This window comes from Amphibalanus amphitrite, unplaced genomic scaffold, assembly GCF_019059575.1.
Source record: "Amphibalanus amphitrite isolate SeventyFive unplaced genomic scaffold, NRLGWU_Aamphi_draft 000636F_arrow, whole genome shotgun sequence".
NCBI lineage: Eukaryota > Metazoa > Arthropoda > Thecostraca > Balanomorpha > Balanidae > Amphibalanus > Amphibalanus amphitrite.
This window is the reverse complement of record NW_024882130.1, coordinates 237,673-265,651: the sequence shown is the minus strand read 5'-3', so window position 1 is coordinate 265,651 and position 27,979 is coordinate 237,673. Positions and strand designations below refer to the sequence as shown.

The following is a 27,979-nucleotide window of genomic DNA, read 5'->3' as shown; positions in this document are numbered from 1 at the left end:
TTCGTCTATGAAGCCCTTCTCTTCATTGCCTCTCTCTCTCTCTCTCTCTCTCTCTCTCTCTCTCTCTCTCTCTCTCTCTCTCTCTCTCTCTCTCTCTCTCTCTCTCTCTCTCTCTCTCTCTCTCTCTCTCTCTCCCTCCCTCTCCCTCTCTCCCTCTCTCCCTCTCTCTCTCTCTCTCCCTCTCTCCTCTCTCTCTCTCTCTCTCCCTCTCTCTCTCTCTTTCCAATTCTGTCTTATCCCTGTTCGCCATCTCTAGTGCTACCCCTACCCCTAGGCCTGTGACCATCGGCAGCCGGCTTATCATTCTTCCGTCCTGTCTCCCTTCCTTCATCCTCTATCGGCGTGCACTTACGTTTGATCTCTGTCTCAGTCACACCCTGCATTAGCCTGCTCACCGTCCGACGGTCATTATTTCCCCAAGGTCAGCCGGAACTGACCCCCAGGGGTCGAGGCCGGGGGCACCGGAGTCGGACCTGACCTGCGCGCGCAGGGCTCCAGCCGCGCGGCGCGGAGCTTAGCTGGGGAGTGGGCCAGTGTGCCGAGTGCCGGCCTGTCGAGGGGACCGTTGGGCGACGCGCTGAGAGCAGCGCAGTGTCGGGATAGTGGTGGACGGAGTATGGAGGTGTGGATTGCACTCAGGCAGGACAGGAGATTGGACTAACTCACAGCGAAGGTCAGTGTAAAGGCCGTCAGCGAGTCTTTTGTAGGTGGCTTGGCTGCCACAGTAATTTACTTCGAGACATTTGAGTTTTTATATCAGCATGTAAGAAGTCTAGACGAAATCGAATAATAGTTGATCTGTACCTACTATTGACGAGCTTAAACAAGATAAATTTACTCAATATAAAACAAATATCAACAAAATAAAACTCAAAAATGAAACAAATCGATCCACAATAATAAATTTACTTTTTATATATTTTGTTCCATTGTTTGATTTTTATTGGTGTACTCAAGGCCGTAAATAGGTGTACCGATGTAGATTTACAAAAAAAAAAAACGCTTATAATGATATGGAGAGTGCCAACTGCCAAGCATAGAACCAATATCCCACGCTGGGCCCGGGGTAGGGGTGTCTGAACATCCCCCCGAACTCGGCTCCTGCGGGCACATAGCGAACGCGCGGTAAGCGGCATTCGAAAGAGCGGCGAAAATTGTGAAGAAAATACCTGTCACTTTTTAGGTCAGGGCAAAGGTCAGGTACCGGAGGTCATCAAAGGCAGTTATTGAGTACTATAAAGGCTTTGTCGATTTCAACATCGCAAAACTCAGAAACTAAAAAAGCTGCAGCGCCGCAGGAAAGCACATTCGAAAACTCTTTCAACCTTCTTTCGATGATACGCCTCAGATTTGATCTGCAATGGTTTAGCCTCCAGAGGGTAAAGTCTCTAAAGAAACCACTTCCAAGAAAAATGTTTCGGTAATGAATTATTGACTGAAGAAGACGCGATACTTTCTCCCAGAATTGTGTTCCCCTTGTCGAGACGCGTCAAATGAACTATAATTTGACCCTAAAAAGGTACTTTTGAAAATTTGACCTCGGGTCATGATCATTACCTGACCGGAAAATGTCAAATTGCATATGAGCCGATCCGTATCGTCAACCTGAGCACATATATAAATGTTTTCATTGCTTCAGCTTGTTTCTATCAAAATTTATTGCCAAAAAGCTGCTGGGGACCTTTCATGACCCGAGATGACTTCAGGGACATAGTTAGGGGTCACGGGTGCAATTCTGCGATTCAGTGTGTCAATTTAACCTAAAACCTGATGTTTGAGGACGGAGGACGCTAGGACGCTCGTCCAAAAGAGGTGCTTTTCAATCTTCTCCCATTGACTAATAATTGAAAGGGCGCAAAATTGACCTGACCTTAGGTTACCAATGCCCAAAATTCCGAGACATACATTGTGTACATACTGTTACTCTTATCAATCGCTGAAACTTTCAAGGAGATGCTCAGTCAGTGTAGCTATGACGAGCATTCAAACTTATTTTTAGATGAGGTCACTTGACGTGACCTGGTGACTTGACCTTGAGCGACCTGGGTCTGAAATTTTCATATGTGCGGAAAAGATGCATGAACAGGTGTACACAAAACGGTGGCGCTCTGCACCGCCGTGTTTTTCATGGATATCTGCGAAAAAAAACACGGGATGGCCGAACACCCCCGGCCCGGCGCAGGATATGATGAAGAGACTGCAACAGCGCACACAACAGTAACCCTCGCTACTGGAGGCTGCACTGCACTGCACGCACTGCAGTGACTGCAATACTGCACATCGAACGCTCTCGTTATTGGGTACTTTTATGGTGACTTCAACAGCGCACATAACAGTAGCTCTCGAGTCTCGTTATTGACCCTCGCCCGCACATGGGGGGGGTGGTTGCCACCCCCCCCCCCCCCCAGGTAGTCTTTCTGCTCTGCACTCAACATTTTTAGAGCTAGAAAGCTGATTTTTCGTATAGCTGCTTGTCTATCCTTTCTTGATGTTCGCTGAAAATTTCAAGTTTCTGTGATTTTTGGTTTCGGAGATATGACCTTGTTTTTCAGGTCATGTCATGACCCAAATGGCCAATCCTCAACATCTTGCGTTTGCCATGGGCCTTGTGAGCTTTTGACACCCTGATTTCGGCCTTTTTTGCCAGTCTTACCTCCCACCTATCATGGAACATGTTGTTCGACGATGTACAGGGGTCAGGGTCAGGGTCAAGGTCAACCTAGGTCATCTAAGATAATTGCGTTTTAGGCAAGCTGAATTTACTTTTTGTGAAGTTTTTTTATTGCATTTTTGTAAAAGCTTCTCAGATCATGATTTCATGTAATATGGACCCAAAAACAATCGGTGCACACATCAGTATACCTACACACAGACACACACAGACATACAAACACATATAATTGACCTTGACCTAACTTGACCTGAACTGACCTCAGCAGCAAAATTCTGGTCGGGTAGTGTGACAAAGAGGTTCTAGCTGGCTTGGCACCAGAAAACAGCATCGTCATCGGTATTTGATAAGCAGCGCACTTGATATCCAGCGGTGACCCAAAACAGCAACATTTTGTAGTTTGACCTGACCTGGAAGGTCAATGACTGACCTGAGAAGGTAAAACTGGGTATCATTAGATTTGTCTCTTCCCAAAGAATCTTTTTGGTCTTTACCGCTAAGCTCTATCTCCAACAGGAACGAAATGGCGCGGGGGGGTGGCAACCACCCCCCCCCCCCCATGTGCGTTCTAGGATGGGAAAATGGCATGTGCGGGCGAGGGTTGAAGACTGCGCCAGTGACTTCAATAACGCACACAACACTAACCCACGATACAATAGAAAAAACAATGTTTATGAAAAGTGTTTGTCTATTTCAAACAACCTGCGGTTATTGGAGACTACACCGGTGACTTAAACGGCGCACACTGCACTAGCTCTCGCTATTGGAGACTAGGAACTTCCATAGCGCACAGAACAGCAGCTCTCGTTATTGGAGACTGCACCAGGGACTTCAAAAAGCGCACGCCGCACACGACAATAGCTCAAGTTATTAGACTGTATTAGGAACTTCATTAGCACATAGAAGAGTATCTCTTGTTGTTGGAGGCTGCACCAGGGACTTCAATAGCGCATGGAACAGTAGCTCTCATTATTGAAGACTGCACCATGGACTTCAATAACGCACAGAACAGTAGCTATCGTTACTGGAGATTGCACAAGGGACTTCAATAGCGCACGCAACAGTAGCCTCTTAGAAGCATTTGACTCAGTGGTCTTTAGCACATTACACAGCGCTAACTCAAATCGTTTGAGACTCAGACACTCTTTGCATTTTCCACGGGTATGTGGTGCATAAATAACTGCAATACAACTAATGTCTATAGACATCAAAACGAAATAAAATAGCACACACCGGATATTACTTAACGCTAATCAGCGTTGTTTTATCTTTAATTTAAGATGCATTGGATCGGGCGTCAGAGGTTGCAATGAAGTGCTTTGGAGTAACACGTGAACAGTCGCATGCTTGAGAGGATGGAATTCTCCCTCTCATACCTTTTCACAGTTGATTGGACAGAACGGTGACGGCAGAAGTGTATTTTTGTGTTCATCTCCTAATTTTATGAACAAATGTCAATTGCATGCAATCCACAGAAAGAGAAATATGTATCAGAAGGCAAGGAAAGGGGCTGACAATACACAACTGCAACGGTATGCACTATCCACCATGGATATTGGATACTTCACTCGGATGGATATGCGGGTAGCGCACAGCACAGATGCACCAAGGTGTGGGAGCTGGCCACCCTTTGACAAGGCATCGATAAATTGGTATAAATAATCGAAGCACGCAAATGCATTATGCACTTCGTTATTCGATCATCTAGACCCGGTTTAGTTTGATTTTATTCTAAATATTCACGTAACGCTGCACCTATTTCATGTGTCTCGATACCTAATGTTCTCATACCACAATCTTGTGATCAACTATATGGTCCGCAAAGCTGTCGAACATCGATTGAAGGTTCCTTCATATAATTAGAACTCATTCTGGAAAACGGAATGTTGCCTTAACAAATTTAAATTACAATGGCCAGTAATAATTGCAATAATTAAGCGTTCGATGGACAGTAGGTTTCAAAACACTTCGTGTTCATAAATAGAGTTAAATTATGCTCTTCTGCACAAGCCCTGTTTAGGCGACGGCGGCGGCGGCGGCGGCAATACGCTAGCGGCAGCTATGCGCATTAAATCGGAATTAATATTAAATTAATTCTTATATTGAGCTAGGCAAAACACATATTGTTTGATCAGTTCCGCCAGCAAAACTGGGCCAAGACCCAGCCGCTATTTCTTTATTTAAACATTCTCGTGAATGACATCATAATGAGACCTCACTCTCGGAGGTACCGATTTTAGCAATCGGCCGAACATCCTCCCTCCCCGTGGAGCAACGTATGCTCCACCTAGCTATCACACAGTCACAGTCACCTTCACATCACACTCTAAGATCACACACTAGTCATTACTCCGCCGTAGGGGGCAGAGGCGCATGATGAGGCGGGCGTAAGTGCGGTAACGATTCTGACCTCCACAGTCCGCACATGTCCATCGCGGCCGGGATGGGTCCTCTCCACCCGTGCCCGAGGTAAGTGTCCGCGGGGCTCGTGGTGTCCAGCACCAGCACCACGTTACCATCTTTGAAATCTGGCCTTACGTCGTACCGCTTGTGCAGTATGTTGAGATTGGAGGAGCATCTCTCGCAGAAATCTCTTCCATGTCTTGCTGAAAACTCTCTGAGTGTGGCGCCATCTCCGTCTTGGAAAAGCAGCTTCTTTTCCTGTAGCTGAGAAGCCAAGGCACTGTCTATTTGACCGACCAGAAGGTGATTTGGTGCCAGGGAACTGTCGACCCTCGGATCGGAGCTCGGATACGTAAGCGGAGGCGAGTTCAGAAGGCTTTCGATCTCTGCTAGGACAGGCCGGTCCGCCTTCTGCAATCTTCCTCCCATGGTCATGACACCAGACTCTGACATGAGTGGCAGCAGCTCACTTAGTTTGCTGTAATTGTGGAGATCTCGTTTTGCTGCAAGGGACGTCTTTGCCTCGCCGAAGTCTTCTTTTCGTGCGTGCTTTAGCCGGAGTTTCTGTGCCTTCTCAAGTTCCAGAGCCGTCAGTTGTCCTTTCAAGCGGTTGGCTTTTGCAGTGCGGCAGTTCCGCGCGAATCTTTGGACCCAAGCGGTGACGGCTGTCGGGTGACACCAGCTCGAGGAGGCGCCTGGCTGGAAGAGGGGCTCGGCAGACTTCGCTGAGGACGACATAACCACCTTCTTCTCTTCTTTCTTGGCGTCTTCGGAGGCAGAAAAGACTGGTGTTTTGAGCCAGCCCTCCGATGGCCGATGCAGAGAAGCTGGGCCGTTTATCCAGCGATTTTCAGCTTTCATTCCTCTGACGCTGAGGCCACTTGAGCAGTCGTCTTCACCAGCAGGATTCTTCAGTCCCGAAACATGTCTGGACTGACTTGAACATGTCTTCGAGTTAAGGCTGCTACTGTTGAGTTGGGCAGCAGAATTCGTTACGATGCTTACGATGACGATCGTTAGGATCGTTATGATCGTTTCAATGTTCGTCTGCCTGACTCCTCTCACGACGGGGAAATGAGGCCAGGCGGGTCCATTGCAATCGTTCTCCTTTCCTTCCACCAACCTCTCATAACCTTTCCCCAAACTTTCTCTCTTTTTCTCTTTATACTTCTTGATCATGTTCGGTTTACTCTCGGGACTTTTCTCCAGCGAGCCGATACGAGCGAGCGCCGCTTTTCTGTTGTCCGGCAGAGTGGGTCCATCTCCTTTCCACGGTATGCCGATTTTGTACCGGTACCCATCAAAACGAAGCGGCTGGTCCGCTTTCTTGTCAGCGGTTTGCTCTTCTGGTGACAGGATCTTGTTTCGCTCTGTTTCGTTCCCACTCACTGTAGCATCGTCTACTTCCAAAAAGCTTCTCAGCATAATTTCAGGGCTTTCTTCTACTGCTGAGGCGCGGGCTGTTACACGGTTCATAACGTCAGCTGACCCGACCGGGCCAACACAGACCCAGCCCAGAGGCGTTAGCTCTGCGACTGGCGACTGAGAAGGCCCGCTTCGCCTCTCGAGTACGTGGTGCAGCTCGGGGTAATCACTGCCGATGAGTAACTCGACAACATTCGGGATGGGCGGCTCCATGAATGGAATCTGGCTGAGGTGAGTCCATCTTCTTTTTTCGTTCGCCCAGTTCGTCACCTTCATCCCGCCACACACAACTGGAATAGTCCAGGCCTGGACCACTCCGACGAAATCGTCCTGTCCTGCGGGTCCTAGCTCTAGCCCTACTTCAGTAGTGCTCTGCTGCATCACATTTCCTCCCAGAGTTGTAATGTTGATGCTCCTTGGGTCCCACTGCGCTCCTAAGTCTCGAGCAACGTCTTCAGAAAGGTAAGTGGTGTCTGAGCCACCGTCAAGGAAGGCGTTCACCACCACTTCTTTACCATGGTGCTTTATCCGTACCGGTAAGGTCCGCAGTGCTACGGCGTTAAAAGTACCCCCCTGTATGCCGCCCAGTGTGCCGGCTGCCATTCGAGATGGTGTCGTGGCGTCACCGATCTGCCGTTCGTCACAGAGGAGCGGGTGATGCGGCCTTCCGCACCCACAGCGGCGGCTTTGACGGCAGTCAGCGGAACGATGACTTCTTTTTAGACACGAGAAGCAAAGTTTGCTCTCTTTAGCAATGCTCCAGCGTCCTTCCATATCTTGATCCAGGAAGACCTTGCACTTCTCCAGCTGATGATCTCCATTCTTGCATATGCTGCAACTAGCGCTTATTTTGACGGCGAACGTGCGTTTCCGAGGGCTCTGATTGGTTCGTCCGACCGCTTCATCACTCCGTCGGCTGTCGGCTGTCGGCTGTGACTTCCTGTAAGTCTCGCTTAGCAGACTGGCTTCGGCCCGGCGCTGCAACCACGGCTCCAGTGTCACCAGATTACAGGCCTGTTCGGAGGAGACACACATCTCGAAGAATGCATCTCGGTCTTTGGAAGACAGCTTAGCCACTACTTCTCTGAGAAGGGTATCGGAATAAATGTTGCTTGTATCCCCGATGTTGCGTAATTTGTTCAAGGATGATGTAACCGCATCTGCAAACTCTCTAAGGCCGTGTGCCGATCCACTGCTGGACAGGCCTTGCAGTGCTCGGAGGCGCTTGAGGCTGTCTTGGATCAGGCGATCTCTGCCGCCGAAGCGCCGCTCCAAAATCAAGAGGGCCGAGACATAGTCTGCCTCGGAGAAGGCCAGACCACCGATGGCGTTTAGAGCAGCGCCACGGAGCTTGTCTTTTAGACGGAGCATCTTCTCCATTGCCGACATGTTCGGGTTATTGGCTACCAAGACTTTAAATGCGGCGATAAATTCAGGGTATGCGCAAGGATCTCCATCAAAAGGTAGCATCTTAACGGGCTCGAGATTGGGAAGGACAACAGAAGGCTGCGAACTTTTCAGATAGTTTTGAGCCCGCCCTAAACTGGACCTCTCCAGTGCCTCTAACTGAGCCCACGATTCGAGCTCCGTCTCCAGTGTCTCTTCACTCACCTCCGCTAAGAGCTTTTCATAGCTCTCTGTCAGTGTGGCTTTCTTTTGCTTCACGCTGTCTAAGTAGACTTTTACTTCTTCCCTGCTCTTTTCTTCTATGATCAGAGCGTCTAGTTCTGTTAAACTTCTAGTTAACATTGCTTTCTTGGCTCTTACTTGCTTTTGCAACCTGGCTTCCATGGTGCTATTTCGTTCTTGGCTGGTCTTATCGAGATCCGGCCCGGAGGACCATTTGTTTAGGCGACGGCGGCGGCGGCGGCGGCAATACGCTAGCGGCAGCTATGCGCATTAAATCGGAATTAATATTAAATTAATTCTTATATTGAGCTAGGCAAAACACATATTGTTTGATCAGTTCCGCCAGCAAAACTGGGCCAAGACCCAGCCGCTATTTCTTTATTTAAACATTCTCGTGAATGACATCATAATGAGACCCCACTCTCGGAGGTACCGATTTTAGCAATCGGCCGAACAAGCCCTGTTCTTTTAATAGCTAGGGATAATGGCGTGGAGAAAACCGCTCGCGTATCTTTCAGAAGATCAAGTAGTTGATTACGGAGCGAGCGAAGCGAGCGTAGTCTTTCCTTAGATTAACGGAAATTTCTGAGTATGAGCGGCCGGCCGTGCGGACGCTTTTGCGAGGCTTATATCTCAGCAACCACTTGACCGATTTACACGCGGTAATTTTTGTACGGTAGCTTCATTCCTTCTACCAAGTATTGGACTATTCCCGATGCATATAGGTGACCCCTTATGCACGTGCCACGTGCAAAACGAAGAGGTGTCAGTTTTGTAATTGTTGCAATATCTTGGTAACTACTTGGCCGATTGCGCTGAAAGTTGGCATGTAGGTAGGCCCCCACTAGGCACTGCATATCCATGTGCCAGAGTTGGGGTGCTGCTGCACGTGCGCACGTGCAGGGGTCGTTTCCAGATCTCGAGAACGGCTGGACCGATGGCGCTCAAATTTGGTACACGGTGAGGGACCGGTTAGTAAGGTGCCGTGCACACGTCAGTTGGGACCCATTTTGCACGTGCGCACGTGCAGGGTGCCGCTTCCAGATCTCGAGAACGGCTGGGCCGATTGTGCTCAAATTTGGCACATCGCTAGAGACCGGTTAGTAGGGTGCCGTGCACAAGTCAGTTGGAGGTACCCCCTCGAAATTTCGCACGTGCAAGGCTCACCCTCTCGCTCGCTCCGTTACTCGCCCCAAAAGGCGTTATACTGGTCGGTAAAGGGCTATCCTTGACAGCTTCCTTCGTCGTCATTGTTAACGGTCCAAAAGCTTATGGACGCCGCACAAAAGCTCCACTGCTATTGGGTCACGTCTCTCCGATCGATCAGACCTATATTTATAGGCGTCTGACATTGAGCCGAGCGGTTCTTTGAAGATCCAGATAATTGCTACTTTCGCAAAATTTATCGTCAGCATTTGGGGTCCCATTCTTTGCTGCACGACTTTTGTACCGTAGGCGACCGATTGCTTTTGCGATGAAAGAAAGCAAACGGCAAAAGTGCTGGAAGACGCATTCTGCTTGCCTGCAAGAACGTGACAGAAGTTATTGCACACTTGGAGATTGTGGCTATGCCACCACTTCTGGCAGTGTTATTGCTCACATTACTTATGAATAACTTCTGTGTGAACCTCAAGAGAAAGACCATTCAGCACCGCAGAAAGAGGCTCGTTCGTGCTGCGGCGAATTCAAGCTGTTTCCGACGGTGCAGACTATTCTCATGCTAGAGGTGACGGTCCGTTTTGGCTTAGCTGACCTTCTCCGATGTTCTCTCTACCCCAACGTCACCATCTCCTTCCGTGGTTCGATCTCAGTGCGTCCGTCCGTGTCGACTGTCCATCCCCTTAGCGTCGGTCCGCGGTTCGACGGTGGCGAGCTCTCCATTGAGCGGCGGTGTCATACTGTCCGTGTCCGTAGCGTCGGTCTGTGGACCGTGGTGTCCGACGCTGGCGACCCGCGGACCGACGGTGGCGAACTCTCCATTTAGCGGCGGTGTTTATTGCCGGCGCGCACGGCGCACTCGGTGGGCGGCCTATTCATCATCTGCGGCCGCCGCGGGGCGCCCGCCGGCCGGCGAAAGGCGTGGCACACCCACGTCCCGCCTAACCAAGGTCGCCCCCGCTCTCCCCGATTTCCGCCAGGATAATGTGACGCCGCACGCAACATGACCTTGACTTTTGTCCCGATCGTGGCCGATATCGCGACTCAGTGTGTGAGCCACCGCGGATCGGAATATTTTGAGCGTAATGAGGGATCCCGAGGGTAGTCCGGAGGGTGCTGCGATTTCTGGACAGACGTTCGTTGCCGGTTTCTCTGAGGAACTTATGAAACTCTCTGATAATTAGATACGTCCGGAAGGCTTGGGGCTTGATAGTGAACCCTTGCGCTCATTAAAAAAGATAATTCATATGACAACTTTGGAATCGAGTTGATTTTAGTTCACGTCTTAGGGTCGTTATATAAAGTCATATACCTGATTTATCTATCAGCATACCTATGTCACGAGCGAATAAAACCACGCATTACGGGGGTTTTCTTTCGCCCACACCTATACGATACCTTTCAAAATTCCCATATGAGGATTTCAGTTGAGATGACATATGAAGAGAAGATCTTCTGGATTTCTATAGCATTCGAGTATAAATAAAACATGCTTGTTACCTTGCATTTATGCAATTATGCATGCAAATATTTTTGAGATTTCTGCAGATATGTTTCCGTTTATCGTTTACACGCCACAAACTCGAATGCAATCGTCACGCCATATAGGCTGAAGTCATCCACGAACTGCAGTTTGACATTGGTGGTAGAGCGGAAGTGATATGCTCAAAGGTTGTAGTAAAAATGTCAGTCACTCGACCAGTTCCGTGTCCCATGGTTTAAGGCCGAATTAGTCTATTTACGACCTATCGTACGATAATTTCTGGTAGAAAAGAAAACTAGGTAATTCCTAATACTTGGTGCATCGTAAGCCATTGAGATATTGGTGATGTGCCTGCGTTTATTCATCAGCTGGTCGTCTGGCACTGACAGGTATATACCATTACTGCCAACACTGCAGGGGGATTACACGTCATCATCCGTTTACAGGCATTTCTGACTCACGGTTATATTATCCTGTGCTCCATTGTGCTGCATCGGTTATTTTGACCAAAATGTCAAAATGTGATTAATGTGCCATGCAAACAGCATGTATATTATTTCAATAGTGCCCACTGCAAATGCTGTTCCCCTTCCGCTCGACATTTGGTGTGGGAAAAGTTAGCCGCGTCGTAGGGTCAGCAAGGTGCGCTCATGCTGGGGGTTATATCTGAATCAGTGCCACATGGCCAAGCTGACGGTCACTTCCATTTTCCCACCGCACCGCCCGCTGTAATATGTCAAGGTAGTGCGAGTTTTGCATGAATAAACTGCCCCAAACCACGTGACATGCATCATCCGGTGCCGTCGTCATCAGCGTTGTTCGTGGGAACGGGTACCGCTGACGAACTCATCAAGGTCGCACACATACTCGGCTTTGAGTAATGACGACAATGAAATGACAGTGCTGTGAAGCCACTGTCCCTTTCGGTATAATACCAAAGGCATAGAAATTTTGATATAAGGCTTTTCTTTCGCTTTCTACAGACTACAGTCCTCTTCAAATAAGCAAAAGTGGCGTTTCGCTCACGGCCTGTTGGTTGCCTCACGGCTATCTCGGTCATGCTATTTGGCCCGTGCCTTTCTGCTGCCGCGTCTCTGTGCTGCCACTCCATTATAACTGCCGGCCCGGCCGGGACATTTCGTTATTGGCGTCGCCCCTGAGCCGCTCTGGCTGCGTCGCTCCATGACCGATGGACCCACGGTGAACGGGAGCGCGTCCCGAGCGACCGACAGCCCATTGTGTCGGCGTCACAGAGCGGCCCGATGCGTCTTCCCCGGTTGACGGAGCCGGCGGCGGGGCTGCCCGGCGTGACACCAGGCTGAGCGCCGGCTTCCAGCCTCTGTCAGGTGCCCCTGCCCGGCCGGCCAGTGGACGTATTAACACGGCCGCCGAAAGTAAAAGTGAGGCGCGCGCGGGGCTAGGTGCGTGACCTGGATCTGCTGCCTGCGTACTCCGTCAATGACGCCCGAGTTATGGCTCGTTTACATACGACATGGAAATGAGCCCTGTTTAGTGAGCTGTTTCAAGGTAAGCGCGCGCTTTTAAATCGATAATCATGTCAAGTGTGGTGTCGTATCGTACTTCAGTGCTCTAATCTGGTTTTGACGATGGATGGATATTCGCTCAGTTATTGATTACTTCAAAAGGCATGTACCTTTTATAGAATGCCTTTTTAGGGCATGTGCCTGCACTCTGTATGTAGAGCCATGCCTACCTTTACGTTATAATCAGTTAGGCATCTGTCATGGATACATTTGGCCTAGTGTACATATATCCCTACTCCTATCAATAAATCGATATGAAATCCATATTACCAAAAAATGGACCCCAGTCACTGGGTGACTAAGATTGCGCATTTATTAGTTGGCACTCGCCTGCTTTGTAGAGCTTCACAAAAGGAAATCACATTGCAGTCTGTCACTCAACGCTAGACAGTAAACTATGACATTAGCTATATGAGTTCTGTCATATTTATCCGACTTTAGCGCTGGAACTGGGTCTCTCGGTATAGACTGGTATACCAGTCTCATATCTGGGACGGGCCGGCTCGTTGTGAGCGTGTATAATAGGGTCAGGACCGCGGCGACCACACCATGTGTATTCATTGGCTCATTTGCAATCCAAAGGAATGGATTTGGCTGCGATCGCACGATACGGCCTAGTTGCGTTGGGAAATCGAACTTTGAAGGGTCTATGAAGTAGGGAATGAATTATTACCATCAAATCCCAGATCAATTATTGCTATCGTGTAATATAGGTACACATCCTACTGGCAAACCTGTGTTCGGTTGTGGTCTTCGAGTATACTGATACATGAACCACAGACATCACACCAAAATATCATGTCAGGGTCACCTTCCATTTTCATTCAAATTTGAACTCTGAGATTATATGCTTCCAACAGCACTCACATTTACATTTGAAGCCTTGACGATTGCGCTTAAATGACACCTTGAATCATATCAGCACCAATCTACCATTCATATTCCTCCCTGTCGCTGGCCGGGCTGGGTTATAAGTGTGGTCTGAGTACCTCTCGTCGGCGCCGGTTCGGACCGAGTCTGTCCTTTCCCCGGTCCGCCACGGCGGGGCGGCCGAGCCACGGACGATAGCTCGGCGGGGGAGCCGCCCTATCGGTGTCAATCAGATGAGCTAATAGCGGGCTCACTGATGGCTCTCCAGTCCATCAGTCACGCTCCAGAACCTATTACGGTATGGCCGACCTCCCCTTCCCCTCCTTCACAATCACTATCCATGTAAGCCCTATCTACGGTCCTACACTCTAGGTATCCTATGAATTGCGTTGTCAGTTGACTGATTCGATTTGTGTAATAATCGTATCCATTTATAGTCAACAGCCTGAACTCCTTTAATTTTATCTTTTGATTCTCTTCTTGTCCCTGGACTCTGTCTGTCCCTGTCTCTATCACTGTGGCTGCTATGTCTCTGCCCCCGTCCTTGTCCCTGTCCCTGTCCCTGTCCCTGTCCCTGTCCCTGTCCCTGTCCCTGTCCCTGTCCCTGTCCCTGTCCCTGTCCCTGTTCCTGTCCTTGTCCCTGTCCCTGTCCCTGTCCCTGTCCCTGTCCCTGTCCCTGTCCCTGTTCCTGTCCCTGTCCCTGTCCCTGTCCCTGTCCCTGTCCCTGTCCCTGTCCCTGTCCCTTGTTGTTATCCCTATCCCTGTCCCTGTCCCTATCCCTGTCCCTTATTGTTATCCCTGTCCCTGTCCCTGTCCCTGTCCTTGTCCCTGTCCCTGTCCCTGTCCCTGTCCCTGTCCCTGTCCCTGTCCCTGTCCCTGTCCCTGTCCCTGTCCCTGTCCTTGTCCCTGTCCCTGTCCCTGTCCTTGTCCCTGTCCCTGTCCCTGTCCCTGTCCCTGTCCCTCTCCCTTATTGTTATCCCTATCCCTGTCCCTGTCCCTATCCCTGTCCCTTATTGTTATCCCTGTCCCTGCCCCTGTCCCTGTCCTTGTCCCTGTCCCTGTCCCTGTCCCTGTCCCTGTCCCTGTCCCTGTCCCTGTCCCTGTCCCTGTCCCTGTCCCTGTCCCTGTCCCAATCCCTCTCCCTGTCCCTGTCCTCCCCTCCACCTCTCTCCCTCTCCCTCTCCCTCTCCCTCTCCTCCCCCTCTCTGTCATTGCTGCCACCCATCCTGTGACATCCTCCGTACCGTCCCCGACTCATCATCGGTGAGTCACGCTCCGTTACGCGACCTGTGTGTGCCGTCACGCATCGTGACCGCGGCCCGTGACGACAGCGTGACAGCGTGACAGAGAGATTCGTCGCCGGCTGGCACCATGACGGATGGATTCACTCGGAACTGTCACACGTGATGTGGGGGAGGGGATACATATTTAATTCATGTTCAGCTGTCAAACAGGGGATGTGCGTAGTATTATGGTCTACGGATTATGTCTGCACTGAAGTTCTGATCTTTGAACGGGAATCTTGCAGTGGTCGTTTTTTCATTCATTATTTATCTGTCAGTTGAATGCCTTCGTGATCGGTGATGCTAGTAGTATATTGTTTTCTCGTCAATATCTTCAAAATTTCGAAATAAAAGATGGCTTGCTAGATGCTATCCATAACCGTTAGTGCTTAGTTTAAAAAAATCGAAATAACACCTTCATGCTTACACGAAGCTTGGCTGAAAGAAGCCTCACCTCAGACATCGTTTGACGCGGTCGTGCATCTTCAGCCACGCTGACAAGATGTTGTCATCGGTCGGGACGTCAGATAACCGAACGCGAGGACGAGACACAAAAGATTCGCCGCGTGTCGGTGTCATGAGGAGCCTCGCCCGGCCCGCGGGCCTCAGTTGCGCCACGCTGACCATTAATCAATGCCCGCTTGCCCAAGGGAGGCGCGCGCTAGGCACCGCGCTCGGCGCGCCGCGGCTCGTCGTCGGCCGGTGCGTGTGCCTACCGCCGACGCGCGGTCGGCGCCTCGCGCGCAGTGAGGTAACGACACCTTTCACGGGGTCGGCAGCGGCGCGGCGCCGGTCGCGCGCCCGACAGTGACCCGCTGGGAGCCGCCGGTCGACGCTGTAACCGACCCGGCGACCCCGCCCTGACGCCTCCCCGCTGCGCGGCCTCGCGAGGACGCCACGAGATCACAGGGAGGAGAGAGACCGATGACAACGGGTACACTGGGTAGGGAGTGACCGAGAAGAATGGGAGGGGGAGACTGATACTCTGTCATCCAGTGCCTAAATTAGATCAAAGTGGCTGCCTTGCTTCGGGATATTCGTGTCGTCCGGATGATTGTCATCCGTCTCAGTCTCTAACGGCCTGAGGCCTGCCGGAGGAAGTGACCCGTCCTTGGTGACAGGTGCATCCCGTCCTGCCTCCGACAGCCGGGGGGCGGAGGACTGTCCCACTCCGCACTCCGCCTATAGCGGGCCAGCTGTGGCGCCCGACTGCCGCGCCGGCTCCGCTCGAATAATTGGCCCGCGGCCCGGGGTCACGGTCTTCAGAACGGCCCGCCGACGGTCCCACCAGTCGACCCGAGCCCAAGCGTCCCACACTGAGAGGCAGGTCCTCCAGGCCAACGGCGAAGACTCCAACCGGGACGACTTACGTATGGCGGGGTGAATACGGTGGTGATAATGCCCGATGGCTTGCTCTGGCATGTACTCATCGCGGGGCTTCGGAGAACATGGATTGGTTTGGCAGGACGCTACCTTTTCATGGCTTCTTCCAGCCTAGGCTACCAACTTAAGCAGCGAGAGGTAAAATGTCATAAATGCGGTAGAATGTTATAAATGCGGTAGCCTAACATAAAATGGCATCTCTCCCACTCACCGTCTGTGTTATAAATAGATCGGATTATATAAACCAAATAAAACCAAACGTAGTGAATGGTGCCCTTATCGTAACCACGAATCACATACCTAATGCATAAGATGTAGATACCTCATCCTTTGACCCAGACGCGTCGACCTCCGCTCGGTGGAGCCGTGACCTTTGACCTCGCGACTGACGATCGGTGCGCCGCGCGGGACAAGTGGTCGCCCGGCCATTGTTGGCTGTCGGTTCGTGCACGGCTCAATGGTAGGGATCCGGCCACTTTGGCACATGCCAAGGCTGCCGTTCGACAGCAAAAACACGGACAAAACACTGTCGTGGAGCGCTGCCACGCCGCGACGGATGCGCTCCCATGACTGAGACTGAGAAGTTGGCATTGTTACCTCACTGTGAGTCTGGTTCAACGTTCAGACATGAGTCGAGCGGCAGGAGGCCAGTCTGTTGCAAAACTCGATCTCATGCCAGTGTCTGGCGGCTGCTCTGCTATCTCAGTGCAGGGCACCGTCAGAGACATATCACTGGTACGACAGTTGTGCAGACAGGCGCATGTGTCTCAAGAGGCGCCCTGGGACGCGAGCTGCAGCAGATAAATGTGCCCCTGTCAGCGGTAGGCAGAAGCTAAGAAATGCCGTCTAGACTGTCGACGTCGAGCTATCGCGAATCACACTCATCCCAAAAGGGACGCCAATTCTAACTGTCGAGCGTGCATCGTACTAAACGATGCCTTTTCTGTTTCCCTCAGGTGAAGGCCGGTATGGCAGCGGCGCGCGGGGCGCGGAGGGCCGCCCGCCCCGAGCCGCCTGTCGGCTTCAGGCCCCGCCGACGCACCTGTCGATGGCTCCTACTCGTCACACTAACGGTGAGTACCCAGTACCCACAACTACCCACTAGTTACTACCCACTACCCACCATCTATACCCAACCCATACCCACGAGCAGGCGATTAGCGAAGATTTCTCACGGCACACCAATGCAGTGTCTTGCCAACGCCATGGGGCAAGTGCAAGTTGACATTGTTCCCAAACCATGACTTGCAAAAACATGAAGTGGGTACTTCGAATCCGTTATTTAGTCACTCTCCACCATTATTCGCCTCATATCTTACGAAAATGCCAATCATAGCATGTGATTGTGGACTAATGTATGCAGCACGAAGCATCCGAGTACAAATGTTGTTAAAATGTTTGAAACTCTTAGCCCATCGAAATAGCAACCGCAGCGGTGCGTGGCACGGAGAAAATTTCAGTCCCAAGTCCATCCTGTTGTGAAGCGGCAGGGCTGGTGTGTAAGGGTGACCTGCTGGATAGGTTCAGTTCAGGAGCGCCACGATCGTTTGATAGGTACAGGAAAGTAACGACCGTGTGACGCCGCTGTGACTCGGTATGTCAGCATGCGGGGTGATGACGGATGTTGGGAGGCTCATGAACATTCAGCGCGTTTTATCCAGCCGACACAAAAATAGTTTCATGTCTATTCTGTGTCATGTGTCTAACAGCCATGCATATATAATCTCTCGATAAAATTTATGACGGGCGCGTTCCAGACAGTTCCTAGCGCCCAATCATGCTCAGCGAGGCGACCTATACCGTCTATCGTGTCTCATATGACCTCAACAATGAAAAATCCTCGCACGAATTCCCAGCCGGATGTATGATACGTTGGCAACTTGTCAGCCAATGCCAGCAGGTCAGCTATTATGGCGGATCAGAAGGCTAATGGCCAATCGGGTCATGCTGCCTCCCGGAAAAAAATCTAATGAGTTGACGTGTTAATGGATGTATGGGTCAAAACTCATTTAGCAGGATGCCGTCTGGTTTACGATGAAGCATTGTTGTTGGCCTGACTATGTTGCAACACGTCTGGGAATTGCATGACTAGCTCACGTTGTCTTTAAATTACCGCACAATTTGGGAAGATAATTGCTTGAAGCCTGAGACGTGCGAGATTGAATAAGAGACTGATCATAACCTATACCTATCAGTGCATTAGTTCCCAGGAGCGCATCCCAACAGATACCTACCTCATGGAAATCTAACTGGATCCAACTAGGTACCTACAGGCTACTTTTCTTGCTGAACACCTTTATGTTTGCTTGCCAAGGGCAAGGCTGAAGTCTTTAATTCTATTTCACAACGAAGTAGCCATAGCATTCGCGTTAACTGTGACGAGCTGTAATATTTTACACTGGGGCATGAAGAGTCATTCAGTTTAGTATTGTGTAAGTGGAATGGCGGCTGAGTTATAGGCGGGTGGTGGAGCCGACGGCGGCCGCTGGGCGCTCGTACGCCATTCTCGGACGCCCGTTTAGCGGTGAGGCGAGACGGACGCTTTATCGCCAGTTTTGCCTAATCGTAATCACTGGGCAGACCGGAGAAGCTCGTGATTTTCGCAATGGATGGGCGGGTGCATAAGTGAATGCCGAGGTGCCGAGCGACCCAATCGCTGCCAACGCAGCAGAGGATCGCTCCATCTATCGATAGAGAATAGAGATGATATTATGCATAATGTTGAGTTAAACCAATCATTTGTGTTTGCCAACAATTGTTTTCATATAGTTTACGAGCAGGACGGTGGGTTGGGTAGCCATGATAAATGGTAATGGTTAAATTAAAAAAAGACCGAATGATTTCTAACTTTTGATTCTCTGGAAGATGTTTGACTAACAAACAGAAATTGGGATTTGGTAGGTTTGAATGAGTCGCTTCATGAAGCTTCTCACGTCCATCTCCGTCTTGCGTTTCTCTCTCTCTCTCTCTCTCTCTCTCTCTCTCTCTCTCTCTCTCTCTCTCTCTCTCTCTCTCTCTCTCTCTCTCTCTCTCTCTCTCTCTCTCTCTCTCTCTCTCTCTCTCTCTCTCTCTCTCTCTCTCTCTCTCTCTCCTTTCTTTCTCTCTCTCTCTCTCTCTCTCTCTCTCTCTCTCTCTCTCTCTCTCTCTCTCTCTCTCTCTCTCTCTCTCTCTCTCTCTCTCTCTCTCTCTCTCTCTCTCTCTCTCTCTCCCCTCTGACCGCCCTCTCCGATGAGTTGCAGGCGGCTCTCTGCCTCCCGGTGGTGTCTGCCGCCTCTGTTCCGGACTCCACCTCTGACCGGCTTCTGGCTCACGTCCTGCGGCGCAAGGCTCAGCTGGAGCGGCGGCAGCGGCTGCCGATCGGTCGCGCTCCCAGCTCGGCGCTGCCGCCCAACGGCCTCCGGCAGCTAGAGTCAGTCACGCCGCCGCCCGGTGAGCACCGCCCCCGCCGCCGCCGCCGCCGCCGCCGCCGCCCCGACCGGCCGGGACGGAACCGAGGGTCACCAGGGGCAAGGCCGCCGCTCTCGACAAGACACGAGCGCGCCTGAGAGCCTTCTATTGGGAGCAGGGACGCCCCATGCCCCTACACTGCTTCTTCCAAGGATTCATTGTGTGTGTTCCAATAGATAGAGCTGCCGGCCCAGCAGGCGAGCCTTCCGGCTTCGTGTCATGAAAAAACGTGACGTATGTGCCGGTTATCGTGGTGGTAACTGATCGTATGTTCAGAAGAAGAGCGATGAAATGTGTGATAATGTGTTGCTCGAATGGTGAGAACGTTTCAAAAGGCAGTTCTCAGGGTGGGCCGTGACGATTGAGAGCGAGCCTGTTCGGTGACGTGGTCCGGTTCGTTGGTCCGGCTGTCGGGAGTCGTGATTGTCCGATGATGTGACTAGATGATCTGGTCCGATAGTTATGTAGTCTGTTTTACGGTAGTTCAGACGATAATGTTTAAAATTTTCACGGCTTGTGAGATATGCAGCTTCGGTCCTGGCCTCCTATTGTAATTACGCACCGTATTTGTTGCTAAGAATTAAGATGTTCCGTAACCCGATCCATTCCATTTCGGTCCGCTGGTCCAACAATCTGTTGGCCCTTTTCTGTAAACCAATGCTCGCTGCACCGTTTGTTTGTGGCCCATATTTGTTTGCTGGCCCATACTTTTCAGATAGTTCAGGTAGCTCTGTCGCTGTCCTGCTGATCTTATGATGTGACATTTCCCTTCTGCTAATGACCCTCTCCGTCCTGCGCCGTTCCAGAGGTGGCCTCAGTGAGTGGTCAACAGGTGCGACTGGAGGGCGGCGCTGGACCCTGGGAGGGCCAGCTGCGTGTGTTCCAGGGAGGTCGGTGGCGGCCCGTCACCGCTAACCGGTGGACCCCGCAGGAGAGCCGGGTCGTCTGTCGACAGCTGGGTTATGTCAGGTGAGCGACAGGCCTATACTTACTCGTTTAGACGGATGATATTCTGCTCTATTGTTGTAACGACGCGGGAGAGGTGAGGTGCCCAATCTACTTGCAGGTTGCTTATATCAAAATGTTAATTTCGCCAATTTTAGGTCACCGTTTATCTCGTTCGGGTGCCTTAGCTAGGCGAACATTCTTATTCATTGCGCATTGATATTCATTACTGTGATTTGTTAATGCTTGTCGAGGGAAATAAGCCCTTCCCTAATGCTGCACTATATTTTTCATTAATGTCAAATTAGTTCTGCTTGAGTACCTATTTAACTATAAGGATGAAACGAAATGACTTCAATTTGTTATAACGAGTTCGTTTTCTGGCACAGTTTCTACACAAAATCGCCTGGCACGACCGGACAAAAGCCTGTATCGGGCTGGGGCGGCGTCAGTCCTCTACAAATCGATAAATGTTCCGGAGACGAGGACTCAGTTCTCGAGTGTGCGCGCGCTCCGGTAACGAACGACAGAGAGGTGGGCGTCCAATGCTACCAGCCTGCCGACCTAACGGGCCGCTGCGGCCGCGGCGAGCTGCCGTTCGGTGACAACTGCTACCTGATCGGTCAGGAGCGCGTCACGAGACTCAAGGCTGAGATTCGCTGCCAGCAGGCCGGCGCTCGGCTCGTGGAGGTCACTTCACAGGTCAGAGGGCACGCCGCACGGGTCACGGAGCAGCTGAATGTAGCACGCGGGAGAGGGCTGGGGTCGCGGGCCGTGTAGGTGCAAGCGTACTGTCCGGACTGAGATGGTGTTGAGATGCATCATACTACGCACGCGATGGCTGTTGACATGATTATTGTTTTTGTTTCGGGTGTTCAACGACCAAATTCGTGCGTTATGTGCCGCGTTGTTGCTATATAATAGCCAGCTTATGTTATGACATCCACAGGTGAAAAACGACTTTCTGAGCGGCGTGTTGATCTCGAAGGGTCTGTCTGGATTTCACACCGCCGGTCACGGAGAGGCGCTCAGTGTCAGCACCAGGGTGTGGTCCTGGAAAAACTCCTCCAAAGAGTTCCTCTTCAACAATTGGAACCCCGGTAAGAGCCCGTGAAAAATCTCGCTTTTTAGACAATGTGTCACTCTATTTATGTTCTATGTATGACACTTAGACACGCCAGTTCAGATGAAATTTATGCTTATCGCTTTCTAGTCCCCTCGTTTCTAATACTAACGTGACTTGGTGCTTAGGGTGTTAGGTAATCACCACTGCTGACGCACTCACTAAATCCTAATTCGTCATCATCTCCATGCCTTGCTTTTCCAGAGACTCCCGGCGGGGTGGGCGGTCCTTCGGCCGTCTCAGACGCTGCGTACGACACTCGCTGCCTGACTCTTCAGCTATCCCGGCTGGAAGACGGCTCCCAGTACGCGCTGTGGCAGCCTGCCGAGTGCAGCTCTCGGCTGGAGTATGTCTGTCAGTCGTCCAAGCCATGGACCGGTGAGTGTTTTCAGACCGAGGCGGCAAACGTTACCTATGGACATTGATACGCTTACCGCCACACGAAGCACGAAAAGGCCAAACAAATTAGCCGTGTTTCATTTTCTGAGCTTTCCTTGATTGTCATTCGTTTCGCTAATAGATGTGCTTGTTGAATGTTGATGTCATGTAAAGCAGCAAACATAAAGCTTTTAGCAGTTTAGCAACGTCACCAACTACCGTGCCACAACTCGCACCCAGGGCCAGCAGACGGTTCCACCGGCCTCAGCAACGCCCTCTCATCTCTAGTTCCCTCTCTCGCCGCCAGAGTGTGTCTCGGAGAACGGCGCTACCTACACGGGGAACGCCAGCACGGCCGAGTCAGATCGGCCGTGCCTGCCGTGGTCGTCCCTGTCGCGCTACCCGGGCCTCAGCAGCCCGACCCTGCAGGAGAACTTCTGCAGGAACCCCGACGGAGACCAGAGACCCTGGTGTTTCACCAGTCGCGATCGGTTCGAGTACTGCGACATCCCTGCGTGCCCGCCATTCCTACCGCGAGCAGGTGAGAACGACGTGTAGCTTACAATACCTATTTAGCCATATATTTATATGCAGGAGAAACCCACTGTCTCTGATCTGGCCAGTAGGTGTGGTAAGATCAGTCGTTTTAGGACTGGCAATTTAGACATATTTTCTCGCTTGCCTCTCACAGGTAAGGCCGCTGTATTATTATGTAACTTGTCTCAGTTATGACCCACTGACCTCATATGTGTTGTGAACTCTCCTCGGCAGACACCAGCCGCCAGGAGCCGTGCAGTGACTCCAGTTTCCGGTGTAGTCTGGAGGACTGCGTACCTCGGGAGTACGTCTGTGACGGTGATGACGACTGCGCCAACGGCCGCGACGAGGCCATCTGTGACGCGCTGTCCTCAAACTATCAGGTCAGACAGATTTACATGTCACTGTCGGTCATATTACTGTCCGTGCAACGCTACGAGACATTGAACTATGATCCTTAAAAAAACTTAATTAGGAATATTTTGTGTCGTCTCTGGGTGAATCTGCGAAGTGCGAGGTCAGAACACAGTCAAACAGAGATAGGTAGTTACTTGAATATGTAGCGTGACTGTATGGCAGCAAACGGCATGCACTAAATACTTATGTTAAATTGCAGGCATTCTACTCAACATGTTCACTTTTTAAAACGCTCCAACGACTTTAGCTGATCATTCTCTTGATGTTAAATCTAAACTGTTTCCTGCGCTCCTTCACAGGCGTTCCCCAACAACGACCTGCGTGTGATCGGCGACTTCCGCGGCCTGGTGCGTTACACGGCGCGTACCCTGCGCAACTGTCAGTACCTGTGCCTGCTGGACCCCGACTGCAGCATGTTTGTCTACTTTGAGGACGAGAGTCTCTGCATCAGCACAGCCACACCGCTGGGAGAGGCCTGGCCCACCAGGGCGCCCGGTCACAGTCTCTACGTGGTTCTGACGCGCTACCAGGCCTGCGACGGCTACCGCTGCGACAACTTCCAGTGTCTCAACAAGACAGAGGCGCGCTGTGACGGCGTCACCGACTGTGACGATCTCTCCGACGAGGCCAGCTGCAGTGCCGACTACGGCTTCAAGCTGCGTCTGGCCGGCGGCACGACCACTGAGGGTCGTCTCGAGGCGCGCATCCGAGGCACCTGGGGCGCGGTGTGCGACGATCTCTTTGACATCGACTCGGCACACATCGCCTGTCGTGAGCTGGGCTTCCTGCGCGCGAGGCGGTACTACCTCAACGGACGCCGGTTCTCGGCAGACGGGGACCTCGATTATGCGCTGAACGGTGCACTGTGTGCCGGTAACGAGACGTCGCTGTCGCAGTGTACGCTCCTTCAGACTCCGGGTCGGTGCGTGGCCGGGGAGACGGTGGCGTTGGAGTGCACAGATGAGCCGTCTCTCTGCTCCTCCACGGTCAGCTCGTTCCAGTGCCCCGATGGCTCCGGATGCGTCACACAGCAATACATGTGCAGGTTGGTAGTCGCTTTCGTCTGATAGTTCTGCTGTTCTACAAGTGTGTGACTATTTGATGCTGTGTTATCCTAGTGACATTCAGTCTTGTTCCGTTACTAATATCCAGTCACAAAAATCGGCATTGCGCAGGTGTGGGTAGTGAGCCTGATCAATTACGGGAACTCACAATTCGTATGATATGCTGGTACATCAGTTTAACTTGACATTGAGGATGAGGATGTCCTAAGGGCTATTTTAGTGTTGACATGCCTTCTGTGTATCGACAGCGGTCAGAACTCGTGTGACGACGGCAGTGACGAGAGCGACGACGTCTGTGAGCTGCCCCAGTACCGGCTGGAGGACACAGAGGACGCCCGCGCGCCGCTGCTGCTCGTCAAACCCCGGCGCAGGTTCTTCCGCAACGTCACAGCCTACGGTTTCAACACACCTGAGGCAAACGTAAGTTATGACTTACCACGTACCAGTGAGCTTTTCTACACAGGATTGCTGTTGGAACTCGAGGATTATAACGTGGATTGTAGCTCAACGATAATAACGCAATGTGCCAGTGAATTAGCTTTTTGACTTTAAACGCTTATTTTGGCGTCAACAACAAACCCACCGGGGTCCATCAGCTTCGTCAATCCCTCACTTTACAATTTACATGCATGTCGTCTTTGCCGGCAGTACGTGTGCCAGCAGCTGGGTCTGGGCGAGCACGGCGTGCCGTTCGAGGGGCCTCACGTACCCGACGGCGTGCAGATGGCCGTGCTCTCGTGCGCGCCGCCGTCGCCGTGCCGCGTCGAACCGCAGAACTCACTGCTGCCACGGCTGGCAGCACGCCTGTTGTGCCTGACACAGCCGCCGCCGCCACCTCGTCTGCGTCTCTCGGGTGGCTCCGGCGCAGGCTCGGGTCTCCTGGAGGTGGAACCGCCTGCAGGAGACTGGGGACGCGTCTGCTCGCTGTCCTTCAACCGTCAGCAGGCTGAGGTAGCCTGCCGACAGCTCGGCTTCTCCGGGGAGGCGACGTTTGAGGTTCGCCCGCGCCAACCTGCCGAGCGAGCATCACTGAAGGCCATGGATTGTCTGGGAGATGAAGCGTCCATCGCAGACTGCGTCTTGCCGGCATGGATCAACGGAACCGGCACACAGGTAAACGAAGTTTCATGCTGCTTCTGACGCATCATAACTCCTCCACTATGCTACGCTACATGATTATGACCCTTATCGCTGACACACCGTTGCAGTTTCTCGTAACGACCTATTTGCTCCGTTCGCCAGGTTTGTAACGGCAGTGGCGAAGTATACCTACGCTGCGACGTCCCACCAGTGCGGCGCGACTCGCCTCAGGTGTCTGCACCTTGCCGTGCCACCGCCGCCGGCCCCGACCTGAGCCGAATCCTGGGAGGCAGCGCTGGCCGCATCCAGGACCATCCTTGGTACGCTCACCTGGACGCCGACGAGCTCGGCGAACGGAAGCTCAAGTGCGGCGCTACGTTGATTTCCTCTCGGTTTGTGTTGACTGCTGGCCATTGTCTGTATCGAACTGATGTGGATGCTGCGCCGGCCGGCGGTGGAGTGCTCTTCTCGCGTCGGCTGCTGCCGCTGGCTGACCTCTCAGTGGTGGTCGGAGACTCCGGGTCAGCGGTGATCGACGCGCATCAGCAGCGGCTTGGCGTTCGGCGCACATATCGACACCCGGCACATCGAGCCATCAACATCTACCACAACGATCTAGCGCTGTTAGAGTTGGACGGACCTGTAGCGTTCTCTGCGGGAGTTAGACCAGCCTGTCTGCCGCCACCGGACACTGCCTACACACCCGACCTCGACTGCTCAGTGGCCGGCCTCGGTAAGCTGGCAGCGGGACTCTTCGGCGCACTACCGGAGGAGCTTCAAGTGGGAAGCGTGGCTTTCTTCACCCGCGCCCAGTGTGAGCGTTTCTACGGCAGGCGCAACATCACTCTGGGCATGGTGTGCGCTGGTGATGACCGTTTCGAGGTGGACACATGTGATGGCGACTCGGGTGGACCGCTTGTGTGTCGACTGGGAGGTGCGAATGTGGTGATGGGTGTTACCAGCTGGGGACAAGGCTGCGGCCGTAACGACTACCCGGGAGTGTACACTCGCGTGGCCACCTACGTGGAGTGGATTAGTAGTGTGATCGGGCCGGGTGATGACAGCTGATGAGTGGTCAGTGATGCCGGGAAAGACAGACTGTGGTTACAGACTGAGGCTGCCGTAGGTACCCGCTACCCGGAACCTCACTTCAGAAAAAAAAACTTTGGGCGGACAGGGTGGACTCACGGGCCCTAAAGTACCGTCGTGGTGGATCACCACCCATCGTGAGCTTGTGACGTGCTTCCCGAGGTGCAATCTGAAGGACCTGAAGAAGTGACAGAAGTGAAGGAATCTGAAGAGTGAACGTTTGCGAGACGGGACGTTGTGGATGGAAGGAGCCCTATGAAACAGTTTTGGTCCGTGCTGGCTACGCGGTAGATTGTGATGCAGTACTGATCATGTTGTCATTTCTAACTCAACATGACGTTGCGCCCGAAGGTAGCGCCCGTCAGCAAAAGACGCTTTTAGTTGACATTTGTGAAAGTTGAAGAGGAAAGCAGTGGTGTTTGGCGCATTGTTTGAGCACATCGCGGGATCGATGCGCTTGTTTTTTGTAGGAGATGGATGAAGACTTCCACGGGATGATGTGAGAGCAATTTTTTTTAGTTGGATCGCGACGTGCAGGATATTTTTATTAGTTGTGACGAACGACGTATGGGTGTATGCGGTGTAGAGGGCGCCACTCGGTGCCTATCTGAGAGTCCGTGCAGTGGTGGTATTGGTTCGCGTGTAGGTCATGCCACTGTGCCGTGGCGCGACCCGTTTACCTCTCGTCAGCGGGCTGACCGAAATACCCCTGCCCGAGGTAGATACGGACGTTGTCGGGTACCTGGCAGCGTTTGCTGGAAGGGTGGAGAATGGAGATAACCACTGTGGCAGCCGCCGCAGCGTGCCAAAGCTCAGAGCTCGAGTGATGCTGCCGGTTGTGGATTTAGTGTTTCGGGGAGAAAGAGATGCATTGTAGAGGATGTATTGTCACCTAAAACTTCCAGTTTTCCGTTGCCTGGCTACAGTTTTTCGTAATTTTTGCTTGTATTTTCATATCGTCAGTTTTTACTGTTCATAAATATAAACCGTCTAAGAATGGGTGATCCTATTCCTCCCATATAATGAAAGTCCATTGAAATACATGATATTTACCGAGTCGTCTTGGAACACTCGTAGGCACTAGAAACTTGTTTCTGGCTTGAGGAACTGTAAAATCCAACCGTATTTAACAGCGATATGCACGGCAATTCCTTGACATTAATGTTCCAAGTACACGAAACATGGATGGAAAGATGCTATCGAGGACTGTCGAGCGGTGAAGGGGGTTACACGTTGCTCAGTGAATGCCGATACTACTTACTTAGTACTTACTTAGTACTTCTTTGCGTCACGAATCAAATCTCACATGTTCTTCATGGCACCATAGGTTCATAGGAGTTTACAAGTAACAAAACTAGCAAACTTTATTTCACACAAAGCCCGTTGTATGCACATTTCCTACCGTGGCATTCAGGCAACCATGTCTAAAATCACAGTCAACAGGTCCTCTGGACTGAACCGGCGGTATCGGCTTCAGTTTATGTCTGAGAGCAGCCCTCCACCTCTTCACACTCGACTGCTGAGCTCGGCAATTTGTCTCTTTAACCCGCGCACCGACGGGGGGGGCGGATATCCGCCCCCCCTGAGGTTTTTCGCGAATAGCGGGAAAACCGCGGCGCGTAGCGCCGCGAAATTTGGTATGACTATAACCTCATCAATTTTACACATGGTGTGCAAGTTTGAACTTCCTACCTTTTAAGGTCAGGTCACCAGGTCACTTTGAATGACCCAACCTCAAGTCACTTTTTTGCAACTTTGTCACCGTGCCAGAGCTACAGTAGATGTCGGAGGCCTTTGAAAGTCGCAGGATATTATTAGGTCATTAGTAGCTACAATTTGTATATCTCGGAATTTTGATATCGGTGACCTAAGGTCAGGTAAATTTCGCGACCTCCCCATTATAAGTCAATGGGGGAAAAATCAACTCCCTGTTTTTACCACTAAAACGGGTCGGAATGGCCCCATATACCATATATGACTTCATATACGATCAACCTTCACTACCTTGAGGTCTGTTTTGCTGTTGGGCAGCTGTGAGGTCATGTGACGT

General features: G+C 51.7%; 2 protein-coding genes across 2 annotated transcripts; one reads left to right on the top strand and one right to left on the bottom strand.

Annotated features, from left to right (window-relative positions):
• Positions 1-519: 519 nt before the first annotated feature.
• On the top strand, positions 520-26,986 carry LOC122363718 (neurotrypsin-like). Its single transcript, XM_043333269.1, has 13 exons — positions 520-673; positions 16,806-16,922; positions 19,089-19,278; positions 20,103-20,265; positions 20,631-20,943; positions 21,191-21,341; positions 21,569-21,742; positions 22,050-22,283; positions 22,514-22,662; positions 22,996-23,741; positions 24,009-24,180; positions 24,409-24,873; positions 25,003-26,986. Exons 2-13 carry the CDS (start codon positions 16,818-16,820, stop codon positions 25,906-25,908), a joined length of 3,768 nt encoding a protein of 1,255 aa, XP_043189204.1. The 5' UTR covers positions 520-673; positions 16,806-16,817; the 3' UTR covers positions 25,909-26,986.
• Positions 4,795-8,464, bottom strand: LOC122363719. Its single transcript, XM_043333270.1, has 2 exons — positions 7,315-8,464; positions 4,795-5,568 (listed from the first exon to the last, which is right to left on the bottom strand). Exons 1-2 carry the CDS (start codon positions 8,288-8,290, stop codon positions 5,018-5,020), a joined length of 1,527 nt encoding a protein of 508 aa, XP_043189205.1. The 5' UTR covers positions 8,291-8,464; the 3' UTR covers positions 4,795-5,017.
• Positions 26,987-27,979: the final 993 nt, after the last annotated feature.

Coding starts and splice junctions, on each gene's coding strand:
- LOC122363719 (XM_043333270.1), bottom strand. CDS start 8,290: ATGGAAGCCAGGTTGCAAAAGCAAGTAAGAGCCAAGAAAGCAATGTTA. Junction 5,569..7,314: donor CAGCATATGCAAGAATGGAG/ATCATCAGCTGG, acceptor CAGCAAAACGAG/ATCTCCACAATTACAGCAAA.
- LOC122363718 (XM_043333269.1), top strand. CDS start 16,818: ATGGCAGCGGCGCGCGGGGCGCGGAGGGCCGCCCGCCCCGAGCCGCCT. Junction 20,944..21,190: donor TCGTGGAGGTCACTTCACAG/GTCAGAGGGCAC, acceptor TGACATCCACAG/GTGAAAAACGACTTTCTGAG. Junction 21,342..21,568: donor CTTCAACAATTGGAACCCCG/GTAAGAGCCCGT, acceptor TTGCTTTTCCAG/AGACTCCCGGCGGGGTGGGC.